Here is an 18,292-nt window from a genome sequence, read left to right on the forward strand (position 1 = left end):
GTTGAAGCGGTCTGGCGGGCAAGGAAGATAACTGTGTCGCCAGTCGATGAGTTCTATTTGCAGAGGCGAGCGATGATTTGTTTGACGTGGTGTCGTCCGAGGAAGCGGACAACTCAAGTTGGCGCAACCTTTATAGACCACGGAGACGTTCAGTTTGCGGCCTTCGAACTTGTTGCCAAAGGCGTATGGTAGTCATGACAACATCAAGAATTCACCCAAACGTATACGCGCGGCACAACTCCATCTTGTTCGGCTGTTTAATGGCCGAAACAGACGGCAGCGATCGTACATGTCGTGCAGATGCAACGAGAAGAGAGCGATGGGGGTACCATTCGGGCGAGAGTCACCTGGAGACCGCACGACAGAGATGGGTGAACTGTCAATGATAGAAATTTGTACCAGCGCTGCCGAAATAAAAGCCAAAGTAGCGCTGGGAGCCAACCTATTGCACACTGACGAAGAGTCGCTGCAGGTAGGCGTGTCATGTGCGCGAATGCGGCCGGATCAGCGCATGGACAAATGCAGACCGAGCATGCAAAGGGGATGTGACATCGTTTGCTACGATGAATTGTTGCTTGGAGTACGTGTCGGCGGAGCCGCACAAGCGCTTGGACGGCTGCAAACTAAGCTTCGATATCGATGGAGATTGAGCAAACATCAGCTTGGTGACGAGGAAGAGTGGAGTTCATCGTTTCATGAGCTGAAATGGCTATTCCAAAGCACTCAAGAGATGAAATGGCGGAGAGTTTTGGATCGCAAAGTGCATACACTTGTGCCAATGCGATGCTCTGGAACTGGAATTATGGTGCATTCTGAACCATTCAGTGTAGTGGATTAAGATATGAGAGGAACACCGACGTTGGCACGTAGGCATCACTGCCGCCTTCCTCTGGATCGGCACACAACGAGAGCGACCTTTGCACAAAAGCAAGGTCCAGCAGCCACAGGTGCGTGGCAAACAGTATTGCATGGCGAGAGATCTTGTTGGCGTGACTGTCAAGTGCGTCATGGGTCCCGTTAAACATGAGTGTCGAGCCGGGCGACCATCGACGCGATCCGAGTTTCCATCTCGCCGAGCTGCTGGTGGACACACTCGACGTGACTTTCACGTTTTCGAGGTGACTCCGCAGTGTACGCTTGACGCAGCACATCCATGACCTGTTACAACATCGTGGAGTTAGGTGGTCACCTGGTGGGCGAAGCACCTTGGCGAATGCCGTTGCCTTGGCCAACACAGTCTTTGCGTGGTCGTTAGATAAATTTAACGCCTTTGCAATAGCTGGAGCTGTGATCTCGGCGAGGTGTTTGGCTTTGACGGCACGGCCGAGCGCAAGCATGTCTCGGTGAGCCCATGGCCACAGCCACACCCCTTCCATGCGCTGCAAGTCTGAAATCGCTTGGATGTACGGGGCGGCCTGTGCGTCGGCTTTGTGATGCTCGCGGTAGAACACCTCCAACACGACCGCGAGAAGGAGGTTGAACAGAACGAGGAAGAGGACGACCATGGCGCTCCAGTACCACACGACGGCAAAGTAGTAGTTGACGTCGAAGATCTGCGCCAAATCGAACTGGCCAAACAGCATGTTGACAACCGTCACGTACGCCATGCTGGCCGTACTGAACTGCTTCACGTTGTCGCCAAACAAGAGGCACCCGGACACGACGAACGCCGACAGGCACACGACAAACACAAAACAAAACGGAAGCAGGTCCTGGAGCGACTTGACCAAGGTCGCAGTGACGACATTCAGCCGAGGATGGAATCGCAGCGACCCGAGAATTCTAACCCACACCGACAGTTCCAACGTCTCCAGTCAGACACGTGTCGACGACCGGACGGACGTACCGCAACATGAGCAAGCAGCAACCACTCATGGCGACGAGTCGAAGGGCAATCATGACGTAGTCCATGGTCGTCACGTTGGCAAGAATGTCGCCAACGTACGTCTCAAACAGCTTGACGTTGGCGTCGATATCGAGGGCGGGATCGTCCAGCGTGATAACTTTGTTCTGAAGGGACAGGTCGTACACCAGCACGCACAGCACCACCCAGCATGCATAAAACACCACGACCGCAATAAGGACGAACCACGTAACAACTCGCCACGGCGTCCAGAAACGGCGCTGTCGACATTTCAAAACTTGGCGGTACTTGCGATACTCCATGACGAGCGTCATGGCAAAGAATATGACGACAAGAACGTCGACGCTGCTTTGTTGGCCGCCGTAGGGATCTACATCATGCACACACGGTGTCGATGAGTTTGAAGAGCACGGAGACCTGTCAGTACCAAGCGGAATTGACGTCAGCTTATACTTGGTGTCGACGAACCCGCCGGACTGGAAGTTGATCCGCAATGACACGATGCAGAGCAAGTCCAGCTCTCCGTTGTACATCGGAATTGTCACGTGAAGCGACGTCATCGACGGACTGATGAGGCTTCCGTTTGCTTGGAGACCCGACAGCCAGACGAGGACGTCGTCGCGAGGGCTGTTGGCTGGAATGTACCATGGCACTTCGAACGGGACAGCGTTGAAGTTGTGGCACGGGTGGTAGATCTTCGTGAGCTCGTTCGAGCTGCTACATGCGATAGAAGGCACCGAGAACACTCGAATTTCAACCGCTCCGACGATTTTTTGGTACGTGGCAACGCGAGCTCGACGTGCAGCAGGAATGGCAGCCAGAGCGTTGGCGTCCGGGGCTGTGAACAGCGTTGGGACCAACGACTGCGTCAGCCATTGAAGCGCGTCGTCCGGTGTGTGAATTCGCTTGAACTGGAGTGTCGTGTCTTCAAATGTTTCCTGTACGTGCGCAATGAGTTTTCAACTTGTGGGACGTTTGAAGACGTACGTCGCCAATCGCCATGAGGGTCATGGCCAAGCCGCGATGGGATGGAAATATTTCCTTTATTGGCACATGGGTCAGCGCCGCGGACGCAAACACACAGAAAAACAGCGTGAAGAACACTGGCGACAGGAAGATCAGAAGGAAATCTCCACGGTTGTTGAACGCAGCCTCGAGGCGGTCAACGGTGATGTCGTCGTCTGGCGACGGCGCCACAGGCTGCGCGCTCTCCTTTTCTTCGTCGCTGCCCGACGAGACGCTACCAGGGTGTTCATCCGCAACTGCACTCTTGTCAGGCCCAGAAACCGCCATCACACCGACCACGTTCATCTTGCCGGCTCAAAGCCAGTCGGTGACGTTTTGGATGTAACTGGTACAACGGTCGTGACCTTTCGTCGGTCATTCGGATAAAGATCCACTTGATCACCAAATGACGATTGTCCGGATACACCATGTCGTTTTCCGCCATTGAAACCAAGTGTCGGCAGCCATGGACGTGGCAACGTCGGCGGACGAAGTCCTTGCGTACTGGTTTGATGGCGACATGCACGAGCTGTATCGGACGAAGTGGTTCCCTGCGTCTGGAAGTGAGGTTCAAGCTGCTGCGGATGCTGATATCACGGCCAGGTTTGGCGACCTCCTGGCGACTGCCGAAACGCGAGCACTGCATGCGACCTGGACAAGTCGTCCGTCTTCGTTTGTGGCGTTGATCGTTCTCCTTGACCAGTTCTGCCGTCACGTGTACCGACACGATGCAGATAGACGCAAGGCCATCGACGTCATCGCGTTGGAATTGGCCACTGAGTTCGTCGACCAGCAACTCCACTTGAACGTCCCGGTCCCGCATTTTGTGTTTGCCCTCATGCCTTTCCGGCATTCTCCGACCCCCGACCGCCTCGAACATGTCTTGGCCCACATTGACGCCCGCGAGGTAAGTTTGGACAATGCAAATCGTGGAGCTGTTCAACGCATTGACATGGACAGCACACGATGGTCGAAAACACGGACCTCCTCTCCAAATTTCGGCGCACAACTGTGCAGCGCCAGGCGCATCTTCGCGCCCCAAACCTCAAAGCGCCTGACGAGGAATTCGACATTCTGGAACGGGCTGCGTTCGTAAACCCAAACGAAGCAACCCTCTTGCCAAAGCATCCGTTGGTGCCGGTTATGCATTCGTTCCTGACTTCCATGCGCGCTGGGTCCGAGTCTTGTCCAGCCATAGGGATCTCCCTATCGGGTGGAGTCGATTCCATGGTCATTGCGTACTTGTTAGTGAAGCTGGCGCCACACTACAACAACTACAAGGTATGCTGACAACTTTAAGGCGTGTTGGTGTAAATATGTGCCGTCCAGGTCGTTGCTGTGCACATTGACTACCTCAATCGAGCCGAAAGCTGTGCCGAAGCGGCGTTTGTCGATGCCTGGGCCAGCGAGCACAAGTCGGTTGTGACCTCCTTGAGCTGTCTGTCATTTTAACGTGTCATCGCGCGGCGCTGTAGCATTGAATGCTTCGTTCGTCCCATCAGCGAGTTCCAGCGCGCCACGACCAAGCGCGAAGATTACGAAAACCTCAGTCGCGACATCCGGTACACGACGTACCAGGAAGTGATGGCGAAGCATTCAATCCCGGGCATGTGTGTCGGCCACCACCGAGGCGATGTCCAAGAGAATGTCATCTCCAACATGATGAAGGGCCAAAGTCTCCTGGGCCTCAACGGCATGACACCGTCGTCCGTGGTGAATGGGGTACGATCAAATCCTTCGTCGTCGATGTCAAGGGACGATTCCCACGGGTGCGATCGCAGGTTCGCATTTGGCGTCCGCTACTGTCGGTGACGAAAGATGCCATTTTTGACTTTGCCCACGTCTTCGGCGTGCCGTACTTTAAGGACACAACGCCCCAGTGGAGTACGCGGGGAAAACTCCGTCGTCGGCTGATGCCGCTCTTGCAAGAAATCTATGGCGACGGTACAAACGACTGCTTCGGCCTTTGCTTGAGCTCGCTGGGATTGATTTATCCTGTGTGCTGGCAGGGTATTTGAATAACTTGTCCAACTTGGGTCAAGAAGCGACCGAATGCGCCGACGTAAGAGCCACACCGTCGTTCACTGTGTGACGATGTCGACCTGATAGACTGGATGTAGGTCTTGGAATCCGCGCTGCTCGGACCTGTGCTCGCCACTGTACAAAGTTCGGGGCTTGCAGTCTGGATCGATTTGACGCTGTTGTGTGCGCAGCCCATGTTTTTATGGAAGGAGATCCTGCGGCGAGTGTGCCATGAGCGCATGGTACCCACCTATTGTGCTCGCAACGAACGAAAACACTCTGACTGTGCGCTTGCGTAGGGCGAGCGCATGATTCGAGATAAGCCCATGAGCGAACTGCGGGTCAAAGTGCTCAAGAACAATTTCAAAGCGTCGTGGATCACGCTGAAAAAGTCCACAAAATCTTATGTGACGGACCGAAAGACCCTAGTCTTGTTCCGCGAGCCCATGTTCCAGACCGTGCTTCCTCTCGACTTGATCTTGGAGGCTGAGTCGACCCCACTGACCACGGTCGGGCCTTGGCGCATCCAGCTACGCCTTGTGGAATCGCCCGACTTCGATGCCCAAGTCCAAGAGGTTTGCATCGATCATGTGATGGGGACGTGCCTCATGCAGTAAAAACTGTCCTGGTCAGGTTCGACCGAAGCGATGGGACCTGTGGAGCGTCATCCACGCCAGCGGCGTCACTTACGTCCTTCCTCACGCCCCTCGATACATCGTCAATACGGAAGACCGGCCGGCAGCGCTGCGCGGGATCGACAAGTGCCTCACCGACTCGATGCCATTGGTGACGAACCAGGGCATCCTTCAAGACTCGACCGCAGTCGTTGTCGTCACGCTAGAGTATGTTTAATCGACAAAGTCACAACGATTCGATATATGAGTGAGGCGAAACTGTCCGGATGAAACCGGCGACGTGAAACTGCTAGTCAAACTTGATGGCGTCCAGGACACATGGCACGTTCGGGGAGAGTCTCCTTGGCATGGAGCTGTACTTGGAAAAGCTTCTGGACTCTGCGCGCCAACTCAACCAGCGACAGCCAGTACGTCCATCGCTCGCGCTCTCCAAATGGAATTGTCATCACGCCTTGGCCAAACTATCTCGAGAGAGGTGCGTACGACATCAAAGTCGAGGTCCAGGAGCGACAAGGACCACCGTAGCCGCTGCGACGACGGCGACGATAGGCGAGGAGCATCGGTGCGCCCTGTGACATCAGTCCAGATGAAGTTTCACTCGAAGTTGTTGGCCACAAACCACAACGAAGACAATGACACCGATGACGACGACCCATCCATACGCCAGCACATTCAACGGTACCATTCGGTCATCCCCCGTTCTGGATTGTATGGTGAGCTTTGAGCGCAAAACGCAGGTACTCGCAACATTACCAAGGCCTGGAAGCGTACGGGAAGACGGGCATGACCAAGCTGCAGCAAATCATCGACACGGCAACGTCCGTGCAGCAATCGTGTCGCGCGGCCAACGATCAAGGCGTGACAATTGGCGTCGCGGTGTTGAGTTCAAGCGGACGAGTGTACACATCATCGTCCAACGATCTGTGTTTGGACACGTGTCCGGAGCGCTTGGCGTTCATGAAGTTAGCATCGGACGAGTCAGACTTCGTTGTGGAGGTACGTCGAGTTGTCCCGAATGACCGAGTTGACGAGGGGGTAGGGAGCCGCCATCAGCTCATCGGATGGGCTTTTCACGCCGTATCCGTGTGGGTCCTGTCGGGAGTTCCTCAGTCAGTTTGGGGACTTTCCGCTCTACTTGATCCGTGCCACGATGGAATTTGACCAAACGACAGCGTACGCCTTGTTTCCAAGAGGCCATGTCAGTGCTCTTCCTGGCGCAGCGACGGCGAGCGTGACCCATCGAGTCAGGCAAAAGGAGGTGCTCAAACCGCGACATTTGCTTCACACCAAGGACTGGACCGTCGCTCATGCAATCGACTGGCTCGTCGAAGACGTAAGAAGTATACCCCGTTGCTTGATGACCGCCACGTGATTCTAGGTCGGCCTGCCCGAGTATGCCACAACGTTTGACGCCCACCAAGTCGATGGAGCAACTCTGTCGTACTTGGAAGAGAGTGACTTGCAGTATTTATTGCACGTGCAGCACCCGCTGCATCGAAAACGCATGGCGCTTTGCCTCCATCGACTGCGAGACCAAGGTACAAGCCCTCACCGGGCCAACCCTTCGATCCGTTCACTCTATCACCCCCACGTAGATGGCGTCCATGGCGGCGTCGAGTACGGACAGCTAAAGGATTACTTGGCAGTCCTGGACAAAGATCGGATCGAGGTACGTGGCCCCGCGCTCTTCTAGTGGACGGTTGACGTCGTCATGACTGGATTGCAGGTCGTCGTAAAGCTCAAGGAGGCATTTGACCAAGTTGACACCAACCGCAATGGCGTGTTGGATTTTTCCGAGATCAAGCAAGCGTTAGCGGCAATGCACTACGACTCGTCTGCGTCCGCGGTGCGTGCTTCCATCTTCATGACTTGGCCAAGCGCCAAACCGGGACGGCGTTGCATGTAGGTCGAGACGTGGATTCAGAGCCGAAGCAACAGCACGACGGTGTCGTTTCCTGAGTTTGCGTTGGCGTTTTGCCATGCGTGGACAGCCAACACACGGACGCTGCCTGTTCCAAAAGTGGACCTCAAGAGTGTCCGAGCGGCATTTGATCGGATGGACACCAACGGAAACGGGACGTTGGACAAGGCGGAAGTCGCGCAAGCACTGTCTGCTCTTGGTCAAGCTAATGCGGACGACGAGGTGATTCGAGTACAAAGCTTGCATCCCGTGGGCTAACTCCCTCGCACCATGGACACAAGGCGGCCAAGTGGTTTGACCAAGTTGATGCAGACGGGTCCAACTCGCTCAGCTTTTCCGAATTCCTTGTCCGATATGCCGAGCTCCAGTTTAGTTTGGCACCCCTGCAGTCGTGCTTCGACGCGATCACCGGTGGTGGCGACCACGTCAACGTGGTGGCCTTGCCTCAAATGTTTCGATCGCTTCAAGTGCTGTACGATCGACCCAAGCTGGACAAGTGGACGGACGCGCGTCTAGACAACTCGCCGTCCGAGCAGCTCTCGTTTGCTGACTTTTGCTTGGCGTATTTTTTGTTTGTCCAGGCGCCAGCGCCGGTACGTGGTTAGCCCGCCAGCCAAGGAGCGTCTTGGAACGCAGGTCGTAGGTGGAGAGTGACGAAGAACGGCATCGTCATCGCATTGTCCAGCTCCAACAATCGGGCCACGTTCGCTTGTGCACAAGGCCATCGTGCGCTTGTCAAATACGTAGCCATCCCTGACTGACCTGGACACGCGGTAGATCGTCAACCGTTCGAGCAGCGGCATCGCGACCGAAACAGCGTCGCGGGAACCACGATGACGAGACGAAATCCAACGACTCGGACGATGACGACGATGGCAAGCACGACGAAGGCGACGAGAAAGACGACGAGGTACTTGAATCCCTTTGACGTTCATCTAAAGTCATCGCAATTCCAGTTTGCCGCTGTCCACAAGATGTTTCACCGGTTTCACGAGTCCAGCCTGACGACACTGGAAGCCATGCAGGCCATCACGGAACTCGGCGTCGTTGTCCCCAGAGCTCAAGTGCGCAATGATCTCCTACAAGTCCATGTTTATTCAGGCGCGTTGCCGGTAGATGCTCCAATACTTCACGTCGCAAGGTTTTGGTACAAAGCGCGAGATCGAATATGAAGACCTTGTCCGAGCATACCGCAAGCTCCAACATGCCAAACCGACCCCCATCCCACGAAACAAAGGTCATCCCATCGTTGCAAACAACGCGATCGTAATGTGATGTAGGGTCCGTGGCAGCGCACACGTCCAGAATGAACGCAATCAAGGTGGCTAGCCAAGAGAATGCGTCGAGGCTGATAGCACACACGGCTAGGCGTTGCTCGAAGGGCAATTTGGCATTCCGTACACGCAGCAAGATTTTGCCCGTGAGGAGCGCAAGGTGGAGAACGACGACGACAGCTCCTTGATGAGCCAGCGGGAATGGATGCAAGAGATGCAGACATGGGTGTCCAAACGCCGGCGACGGCGGCAGGCGGTACGTCGCGACGAGGCGAAGGACGACGATAGCGAAAGCAGTCGAAGCAACAGCTGCAGTCCAACCAAACCAGCGTACGACTGCCGTCGCAACGATGGCTGGCCTTGGAATACACACACACCAACTGTGCATTGTAGCCCATTCGGAAGATTTCAAGTGGGGGATCGAGTGGTCGACAAGACGCGCAGCATGGGCCCAGGCACGATCATCCGAATGAGTGGTGCGTATCAAGTGTGTACGGTCCACTTCGATTCCGGCATCAAGAGGCACAACGTGGCGATGGCGAGTTTGCGGCGGTTCCGGCCCGCGCCCCTGGCTGCCTTCCGCGTCAAGATGGATCCGTTTCAAGTCGATGCGCATGTTCAAGTATCATCGATATTTTTCTGTCGTGCCAGGTCGACGCTGCTCAATCTGGCCATGGTTGAATTTAGGTGTTGTACAAAGGAACAAAGGCCATTCGCCGCGGACGAGTGAAGCGCGTGCGCGACAACGACGAGTACGACGTCGTGTACAGCGACGGCGAGGTGGAGAAGCACGTGGCTCAAAAACACATGAGTCGCGTCGCCGGTGGCAAACAGGAGGTACAAAGCACTTGGAAAGAGCACTCGACGAGACGATGGAGTCGTCGCTGGTAGGCGTGGAAAGAAGGCATGCAAGTGGAAGCTCGGGGCGGGGACAGCGCGACGTATTACCGCGGAGAAATCGTGCGGTGCCGTACCAACGACACGTTCGACATCAAGTTCAAAAACGGCGCCGAGGAGGACAAAGTTCCCCGCAAGTGGATTCGACCGTACTCAAAGGCCCTGAAAAATGGCACGTCGCCAACGCACAAACATGAGGTGCGAGCAGACTCCTCGCGTTGAGCTCTGTGTTGGAGCCATTCACTTCGTCGTGGCTTTTGAATGCTACAGAAGCACGCAATTCATGCCAAGGACGACGACTCGTACGACGACGAATTTGACCAAGACGACGACCGCAGCAAGGTCCCATTTCAAGTCCTGGATGTGGTCGAGGCGCGCTTCGGTGGCAAGGCCCATGGCGCGTACTTTCGCGGCCAAATAGCGAAATGCCGCGGCGGCGGCACGTACGACATAACCTACGACGACGGCGACGTTGAGAAGGAAGTGAGTGCCGACAGCATCCGCTTTGTATCCCTCGAAGCTGTATGGCCAACCATCTCTATGACTGCTGCGCTCTGACATGCGATGCGCTGTGGGTAGGTCGCACGTGGCCAAGCGGTGGAAGCAAGGTTTGGCGGAAACGACAAATTTTACCCTGGCACGATCGCGCGAGTCCATGGCGACGGGTCAGTCGACATTGAGTATGCCGATGGAGACCGAGAAACCAGAGTGCCGTCGCGATACGTGCGCGTGTCCGCGTCCAAAGCGAAGACGCAGCCGTCGGTACGACCTTGTACAGATCGATCGATGGTGGTATTGATATGTGCAGTTTGAAGCGGGCGACGCCGTCGAGGCTCGTTTTGGCGGACAGGACAAGTACTTTCCAGGCAAGATCGCCCGAGTGCATAGCGATGGGACGGTCGATATCCATTACGCTGATGGCGACAAGGAATCTCGTGTTATTGCCAGTCTCGTGCGGCCGTCGAAGAAAACTACGGACGCCACGACCTATGACGATGATGACTTTGAGTGATATCATGCGCTCCGTAACGTACGCACGTTATATGGCCTAAGGGGAACGCCGCGCATGTGGTTTAAGCCAACGAGCGATAGCATGTATAGCATGTATCGAATGCACCATTCCTCAATACGGTCATTAAAGACAAGCTCTTTTCGTCTGAAGCCCCACATACATGTGGCTGCTCCCAGTCTCATCATGGAACTAACCACCTACAAGCTAGCGCATGCAAGGCACGATGTGTCCCCCTCATCGTGCGTGCTCGTGGCTTTGGTCGACGAACCCATTGCCGCCGCAAACAGAGCAGGGTGCGTGTTACCAAAAGGAGTCCATCGGACCTACCACCTGCACAAGATCGTCATATCTGCATCCGCCGAGTCACCGTGCCATGCGCTTCCCACAGCTCCCGCACGCATCCACACCAACGGCACCCCACGTCGTCTGGGCCTCCGCAACTCTCCGTCAGCATGCGCCTAACCTCCTGTCGTTCATCCGGAATCCGGATACCATTGCCAGTCGACCATCCACGAACAACGTCGCGAAAATGCTCCATCTCCGCCGTGTAGTGCAGCGGCGCCTGGGGGCTCGCTCCTGGCCCTGCCGCCTGCAAAGCACCAACGCCATTCTTCAGTGCGTAGCTGAACGCACTCTTCCGCCTTTTAACAAACTTCGAGCGGATGAAATGGTGCCAGCCGTACGCCAAGCCATCCAGCACTTGGATCGTGATATCCAAGCTGTGGAAGCATCGTTGCGTGATACGACCTGCACGTTGAGCTGGGAAAACGTCATGGACAAGCTGGAAGTGAGCGCTGACCCATTGGAGCGACTGTGGGGAATCATCGGACATCTCACGAGTGTCAAGAACACTCCTGAACTCCGCGCGGCGCATGCTGAATTGCAGGCCGAAGTCGTGACAATCTTTACGCGGTTCGCACAAAGCGAAGACATTTTTCACGCGTATAACGCGTTGAAAAATGATGCGGCGACATGGAACTCGTTCGACCAGGCGCAGCAGGTACGCGCTTGTCGATTCGTTGTCGCCCGTCGACCTCACATCGTCGCAGCGCATCCTAGAAGCGTCCATTCGCAGCGCGACCCTCAGTGGTGTGGGCCTCACAGGTGCCGCCAAGGACCGCTTCAACTCGATCCAACTTCGCTCCGCCGAACTCGTAAGGCTGTCTCTCGCCGGTCAACTCGACGCGACGGCTGCTGTAGAAAACCAAGTTCTCCAACAACGTGCTCGACGCGACCAAGGCGTTTTCTAGAATTGTCACCAACAAGCAAGACTTGGACGGGTTGCCGCCGTCGGTTCTCCAGCTTTTGGCTCAAGTCTGTCCACAAATCTCCGTCTTCGATCGTTCATCGACTTGGTAGAACGCCGCTGCGGACGGCTACCCCGATTCGACAGCGGACACAGGCCCGTGGAAGCTTTCGCTGGACATGCCATGCCTCTTGCCGGTGCTAAAGTACGCGACGAACCGCCAACTTCGTAAGGAGTTGTATCGAGCAAATGTGGCCAAGGCCGGCGTCGCCCCTTTCGACAACGTCGACATTGTCCGGGAGACGCTGCAATTGCGACAAGAGCGAGCGAAGATGCTCGGGTTCAACTCGTATGCGGAACTGAGTTTGGCGTCCAAGATGGCGCCCAGCGTAGCGGCTGTCGAAGAAATGATCGAGTCGTTGCGGGACAAGTGTTTCGGCATTGCGCAAAAAGAGTTTCGCGAGCTCACCGAGTACGCCAAGCAGCACGGCCACGACAGTCCCGACGGGCTCAGGCACTGGGACGTTGCCTTCTGGTACGCGACTGTGTCGTTGTCTCAAAGGAGTCATCCGTGGTTTACAGGGCGGAGAAGCGTCGTGCAGCGCTCTTTGACCTGGACGACGAAGCCGTTAAGCCTTACTTCCCGCTGCCCAAGGTCCTCCACGGGCTCTTCCAGCTCACGGAGCGCCTCTTTGGGGTCACGGTTGAAGTATGTCTGTACATCTTGAATTTGACTGGCTGACAAGAGCATCAGGCCGCCAATGGTGAAGCAGACACGTGGCACTCGGACGTGCAGTTCTTCCACATCAAAGAGCACGGGAGCGTCGTTGCGTCGTTCTTTCTGGACCCGTATGCTCGGCCTAGCGAAAAGAATGGCGGCGCTTGGATGAACACGTGCGTGAACCGCAGCCGGCTGTTGGGACCGACCCCCACGACTCCCCGGCTGCCGGTGGCATACCTCATTTGCAACCAGTCTCCGCCGGTGGGTTGCTCTGGAACTTGACGTGGCGCGTAACAGGAGGGACCATTGTGGCGCTGTAGGTGGGCGAAACCCCGAGTTTAATGACGTTCCGCGAGGTTGAGACGCTCTTCCACGAGTTTGGCCATGGCTTGCAGCACATGCTGACGACCGTCGAGTACGGATCTGCCGCAGGCATCAACGGAGTCGAGTGGGATGCCGTCGAGCTGCCATCCCAGTTCATGGAGAACTTTTGCTACCACAAAGGTAGACCCTGATCTCGGCGTTGCGATCGAGTGCTCCACGTTTTGGAGTGTAGAGACGTTGCTGTCCATCAGTGGCCACTATGAAACGAATGCTCCATTGCCGGAGGAACTATACAACAAGATCAAGGACGCGCGAACGTACATGGCGGCGTCTGGCATGCTGCGCCAGCTCAACTTCGGAGCGCTCGACTTGTATCTCCACCACCACTACGACCCCCACGCAACGAACGAATCGGTCTTTGATGTGCAACAGCGACTGGCGCAACGGTGGGTCGCCACCTCGGTTGATCGCAACACTTGATGCACTCATCTGCAGATACTCTGTGCTGCCGCCCCTGGAAGACGATCGATTCTTGTGCTCGTTCTCGCACATTTTCGCGGGAGGGTATGCAGCGGGCTACTACAGGTACGTGGACGAATCGATAGGAAGTGCCTGACGGCGGGATGTAGCTACAAGTGGGCTGAAGTGCTCAGTTGCGACGCGTTCGAGAAGTTTGTCGAAGCCGGACTCGACAACGATGCAGCGTTGCGGGCCACTGGTCGGCTCTTTCGAGACACGGTGCTGGCGTTGGGAGGCAGTGAGCATCCTTTAACTGTCTTTGAGCGATTCCGAGGCCGTCCTCAGCGCGTGGATGCGCTCCTCAAGCACTACGGCTTGAGCCAAGACCACTAACGCTGCTGTCATACCACGTCGTCAATTGTCGTCGTTGACGAAAAGGTCATTCCGGATATTGCAAAATTCGGGAGTTTTCGGATAAATATGCGCACCTTCTTTATATTCCTGGCATATTCGAAACTGTCAAGAAGCGCAATCCCGAGGCGGTACCTCGACCGAAAGCCAAATCCATCTCCTGTTGCATGTCGTATGCCCTGTATCGCGGTAAACCAGCGTGGGGCATCAAGTCAAGCCAGGACCGCTTTATCGTGCACATGTCCAACTCCTTGCGAATTTCCTTGTGCTCAGCGCCATCATTTCATTGGCTGGTGCGTTCATATGTGATTTTGATTGGATAAAAATCGACCGTGCCGCTTCGAAACTGGTGCGTTTTTCCAGGTGGAGAAAACAGTAGTAATTCCGATTGGCGGACGCATCACAATGCGACAACGACTTGGCGACAAGGCCGTGGGACGAACACTAGACCACTTTGCATCATGGCAGCCGTCGATGGCGCGCTCCGGCATCTGGCCGGGGGATGGACCGAGAAGAACTCGCTCTTCCGTGTGGGGGACAACATCTCGGAATGGCTCGTGATGCTCCTGATGTTCCTCGTGGTGCTGGGGGTGATTCTGTTCGAGCAGGTGTGGCACTGGCTCGGCCACAAGCTCCATCCGTACCCCAAGTACCACGAAATGATGCACAAGATCACGAGTGAGCTCATGATTCTTGGCATGCTCGGGTTGTTCGTCCACTTGTTCTCGGAAGCGTACTGGATCGACTTTTACTCGAAACCAGTGAAAGCGTTCAAGATTGCAGACCAAACGATCTTCTTCGTGGCGTGCTTCCTCATCTTACAAGCACTCTTGATCTTTTACGTGATGCGGCAGAAGAACATCATGACGGACCAGATTGAGCTCGTGTCGTCGCATTACGTGTACCAAAAGGCCAAGGCCGCATTGAACAAGGACAACTACGCCAACTGGTTCCAGTACGAGGCCAAGAAGACCCGTGCGCTGCGCGTGATGCGGCACAAGATCTTGAGACGGTTCTTCCTCAAGACGTACAACCTCCCCGAGATGTTTCAGTTTTCGTGGTACTTGCGCATGCAGCAAGATTCGCAGATTCAGCACTTGATCGATATTGAACTGACGCAGTGGATGCTCCTGCTCCTCGTGTGGTGCGGGTTCATTGCGGCCCACAGCAGCATCGAGCAGAACCTTGTCACGTACGACGACGACGAGCAGCCGAAGTACGTCCGCGTGTACGTCTTTATGGCGTTCGAGTCCCTCTTGTCGATCGTCATGCTTCTCATGTGGCTGTACATCAACAAGTGCATGAACACGATCTACAAGTACCTTGGCATCTACAAGAACAAGGAAGTTCTGCCCAAGATGCGCGAGTGCGCCGAGGAAGAGCGCCACACGCGTGAAAGCCAGGAGGATTCGATTGCGCAACTCCAGCGTCTGCACTACAACATGGACATGCATGCTCACGGCCACCAGTTCTTCCTGGCAGCAGACCAGGGAGTGCAGATCCTCGGTTTAGTCTTTCGCAAGTGCTTTCCCCGAAAGACAAAGTCCCCACAAGATGTTCATCTCGCGCATGGCGGCGGCCATGGCGGCGAAGAACCCCTCGTGTCCCCACGGCACCGTCATGGAACCAACGGTGGACGACATGGAGACCATGGTGGACCCGGTGGGGACGGTGGCCATGACGGCCACCACCCTCATGCCTCGGTCAAGACGTTGTCCGAGCTGACGCCGATCCAGCTTCCTTGGTTTTCCCGGAAGCTCCTGCACTACTTTTTGAAGACTTTCTTGATGCTGAACGGGCTGTTTGCTGCGATCGCGATGAACTCGGTCGTGTATATCCTGCCGGACGTGCCAGATATGGACTACACGGTCCTGCTCGTCTTGATTGCGTCGCCGCTGCTTTTGAATGCGTTCTACCTCGGGCCGCGCCTCATGCTCCGGTTCATGACGCTGTCGACGTTGTGGCAGCTCAACCCAGACAACGTGTCCGTCATGGTCGGGCAGTACTTGAGCACGATCGAGATCAAGACGCACATGGTCGAGAGCATCCAGGCGTTTCTGGACAGGAAGGACCAAACCGTCGACGACCTGCGCGATGACCTCGAGAAGAACGGCGGGACGAAGGACTTTATCGACATCGAGACGTTCCGCGTCGTGCTGGCGCATTACGGGTTCCACGTGTCTGTGTTCAAGTTCAACGCCATGATCCGCCTCGTGTTCAAGACGAAGGGCGCCATGGTCAACTACGAGCAGCTCCTCGCGCTCTTGGCCGGCGACATCGACGTACGGATTGACCAGACTGTCGATATGGCCATGATGACGGAGCGCAATAAGTACAGCGTGGACGATTTTGACTTTACGCTCGATGAAGAGGACGACGGGATGGAGAAGAAGACGAAAGCCCTCGGCAGCGTCGCTGTCGACATTGGAATCCGGCCTGTTCTTGAGCCGATTGGGGTGCCCGCCGTGCCAAACGACGATGCTAACTTTGCCACGCCATCCGCCGACGGCGACCTCATCCATGGCCCCGTCTACTCGGAGCAGAGATAACTGCGCTTCCTATTTGAATTTTCCGTTGTTTACGCTATTCCGCTTGAACCTGGCCATGGAGCGAAGTCCAAACCTTTGCGCAGATGCTGCTTCCAGCTTTGCTCATACCCGTGTAGATCCAGGAATGCGCCGTTTTTCCACCCCATGCTCCAGCAACTCGCCGTCCGTGCGCACAGACTAGTGAATGGCTCCAAGTTCCACGAATCTCTGCAAACCCAACTGCAGACCTGGGCACTAGTACTCGGTCAAACTGTTCTATACAGTCGCATTAGCTCGTCGTTAAGTGAACGAAGCCGTCTGACTATGGGCCGCACCGCCCGCCGCGAAGGCTGTTGCGACCTGATGTACCCCGACATCGCGAGCAATGTTTGATATTTCTCGTGGTGTGAGCTTGTATTTAGACTCTTGAATAATCGCGCCGTATCGGAGCCAACGCATGCGTGGAAGGCGACATGCTAATTACCATACGGGCTGATGGCTCTACTCGTGAGTTCTTGTGCTCGGCCGGGTGGAGCTCATGCAGCATTCGTCCTACGGCGCAACCTTCGTGCTAGCGCGCATGTACGCTGTATTTGCGAAGCGCATATAGTCAAGGGTAGGAAAAACCTGGAGTGCGTTTTATGTCTAACACTTGTGATTGGCTACTGAATCCGCCGATAATGGGCTCTTTGATATTACTGGATGATTTCATCCAATGGGATTCATATTGACGAAGGTTGCTCTTCTTCATGCAAAATTTTGAGATTGAATCAACTTGAAAAAGGCGATATTCGGCTGCTACGAACCTGTGTTGAATTGCCAGATACAAGACATATTACGATGGACGGTGAGGTCTAGTATCTGACCTTTGCACGCAACAACGTCCTGCAGTTTGCTACTCGCCGCCCACGGGTGCACGCGACGAGTTATGTAGTTGCACACTTGGTTTGGTTGTCAAAGGAAGTTGTCAAAAGTCGAATCGAATTAGACCACTGCCGCCAACCTCAACGTTCCATGAACGCGTACGTTTTTAGTGTGAAAAGTGGTTTTAATTCAATTTAACCCCATCAGAATACGTTTAACGAAGCGTTAAAGTTGAGCGCCCATTCCATTCAACATCAGTTTTTCTATCCCCTACCGCCGCTGCCGCCGCTGGAGAGAATGACGGGTGCCGCCGTCATCGTGCTTGTCTTGGCGACCCTTGTTCACTTCTCCGTGGTAGCAGATACCCTTGTGCGCATCCCACTGCGCCGACAACCCAGACCTTCAAACACAGCACGGCCTTCGCTCGCGGATCCATCCCAGATCCTGGACGAGGTTGATCTGGCTGCTCGAGGGCACGTCCCCCTGACCAACTTCGTCGAGTTTCAATTCTATGGCGATATGACAGTTGGAACACCGCCGCAGCAACTTGTGGTGACGTTCGACACAGGCAGCAGCGATCTGTGGGTGCCAGGCAGCGCGTGCGTCCATTGTGCCGGCTCCCATCGCTTTACTCTATCCTCGTCGTCCACATTTCGTCTGTCGTCGAATCCCAACTTTACGATCGCGTATGGCAGTGGGCAAGCGCACGGTATGAGCGGCATCGACACAATCGCGGTCTCTGGGTACAACGCGACGGGGGTGCCGCTGGGCGTAGTTGAAGAGGAGGAAGATTCGCTGAGCAACATGAAGCCTGACGGGTTGATGGGTCTGGCCTTCGATGGACTCGCGACGTTTTCACACCCTCCTCCATTCATGCTGCTGGTGCATCAGAATCCAGACCTGGCACCGCGGTTTTCCTTCTACTTGACGCCAGATCCAAACACGAACGGGTCGGAAGTGATCTTTGGCGGATTTGACGCGGCCCGAATGGAAGGTCAGGTGTGGCAAACGATGAACGTGATCCCGCAGTACGGGTACTGGACGTTCTGGCGCGTTCAGCTCCACAGCATGCACATCGGGTCTGCGTTGAATGCGTGCGACGAAGGGTG

At 55.5% G+C, this 18,292-nt stretch overlaps 6 protein-coding genes across 8 annotated transcripts in view; 5 read left to right on the top strand and 1 right to left on the bottom strand.

Annotated features, from left to right (window-relative positions):
• Positions 1-781: 781 nt before the first annotated feature.
• On the bottom strand, positions 782-3,202 carry H310_09334 (hypothetical protein). The gene is made up of 5 exons (XM_008875378.1): positions 2,852-3,202; positions 2,292-2,802; positions 1,847-2,234; positions 1,206-1,782; positions 782-1,158 (listed from the first exon to the last, which is right to left on the bottom strand). Exons 1-5 carry the CDS (start codon positions 3,173-3,175, stop codon positions 1,018-1,020), a joined length of 1,941 nt encoding a protein of 646 aa, XP_008873600.1. The 5' UTR covers positions 3,176-3,202; the 3' UTR covers positions 782-1,017.
• Positions 3,203-3,309: 107 nt separating this feature from the next.
• On the top strand, positions 3,310-5,772 carry H310_09335. Of its 2 annotated transcripts, XM_008875379.1 has the most exons (9): positions 3,310-3,776; positions 3,830-4,150; positions 4,199-4,284; positions 4,345-4,591; positions 4,651-4,813; positions 4,879-4,931; positions 4,990-5,133; positions 5,191-5,466; positions 5,525-5,772. In XM_008875379.1, exons 1-9 carry the CDS (start codon positions 3,336-3,338, stop codon positions 5,741-5,743), a joined length of 1,950 nt encoding a protein of 649 aa, XP_008873601.1. In that variant the 5' UTR covers positions 3,310-3,335; the 3' UTR covers positions 5,744-5,772. The 2 variants fall into 2 exon arrangements, with proteins under 2 accessions (XP_008873601.1, XP_008873602.1); XM_008875380.1 differs by having other exon boundaries at positions 5,191-5,772.
• A 101-nt stretch (positions 5,773-5,873) lies between these two features.
• Positions 5,874-10,630, top strand: H310_09336 (hypothetical protein; the record flags this gene model as incomplete). The annotated part of the gene is made up of 21 exons (XM_008875381.1): positions 5,874-6,001; positions 6,052-6,204; positions 6,264-6,522; positions 6,566-6,859; positions 6,905-7,064; positions 7,122-7,195; positions 7,253-7,372; positions 7,433-7,669; positions 7,729-8,040; positions 8,091-8,173; positions 8,225-8,357; positions 8,404-8,511; positions 8,564-8,684; positions 8,728-8,768; positions 8,816-9,051; positions 9,115-9,343; positions 9,409-9,558; positions 9,613-9,816; positions 9,961-10,140; positions 10,198-10,380; positions 10,427-10,630. The coding sequence occupies 21 exons, from the start codon at positions 5,874-5,876 to the stop codon at positions 10,628-10,630; spliced, it is 3,609 nt and encodes a 1,202-aa protein (XP_008873603.1).
• Positions 10,631-11,139: 509 nt separating this feature from the next.
• Positions 11,140-13,885, top strand: H310_09337. Of its 2 annotated transcripts, XM_008875382.1 has the most exons (10): positions 11,140-11,630; positions 11,680-11,784; positions 11,831-11,944; positions 11,990-12,411; positions 12,459-12,585; positions 12,631-12,858; positions 12,918-13,101; positions 13,154-13,367; positions 13,417-13,506; positions 13,551-13,885. In XM_008875382.1, the coding sequence occupies exons 1-10, from the start codon at positions 11,160-11,162 to the stop codon at positions 13,771-13,773; spliced, it is 2,178 nt and encodes a 725-aa protein (XP_008873604.1). In that variant the 5' UTR covers positions 11,140-11,159; the 3' UTR covers positions 13,774-13,885. The 2 variants fall into 2 exon arrangements, with proteins under 2 accessions (XP_008873604.1, XP_008873605.1); XM_008875383.1 differs by having other exon boundaries at positions 13,154-13,506.
• Positions 13,886-14,182: 297 nt separating this feature from the next.
• Positions 14,183-16,377, top strand: H310_09338 (hypothetical protein). Its single transcript, XM_008875384.1, has one exon. It carries the CDS (start codon positions 14,253-14,255, stop codon positions 16,338-16,340), a length of 2,088 nt encoding a protein of 695 aa, XP_008873606.1. The 5' UTR covers positions 14,183-14,252; the 3' UTR covers positions 16,341-16,377.
• Positions 16,378-17,480: 1,103 nt separating this feature from the next.
• H310_09339 (hypothetical protein) overlaps positions 17,481-18,292 on the top strand; it is a gene marked incomplete at both ends in the record, with an annotated part of 2,515 nt that continues 1,703 nt past the window's right edge. Inside the window, one exon of the mRNA XM_008875385.1 lies at positions 17,481-18,289. Coding sequence (XP_008873607.1) covers positions 17,481-18,289 — 809 coding nt within the window. The remainder of the gene's footprint in view (positions 18,290-18,292) is intronic.

The sequence above is a fragment of the Aphanomyces invadans genome, assembly GCF_000520115.1.
Source record: "Aphanomyces invadans strain NJM9701 unplaced genomic scaffold supercont1.20, whole genome shotgun sequence".
Lineage (NCBI taxonomy): Eukaryota > Oomycota > Saprolegniomycetes > Saprolegniales > Verrucalvaceae > Aphanomyces > Aphanomyces invadans.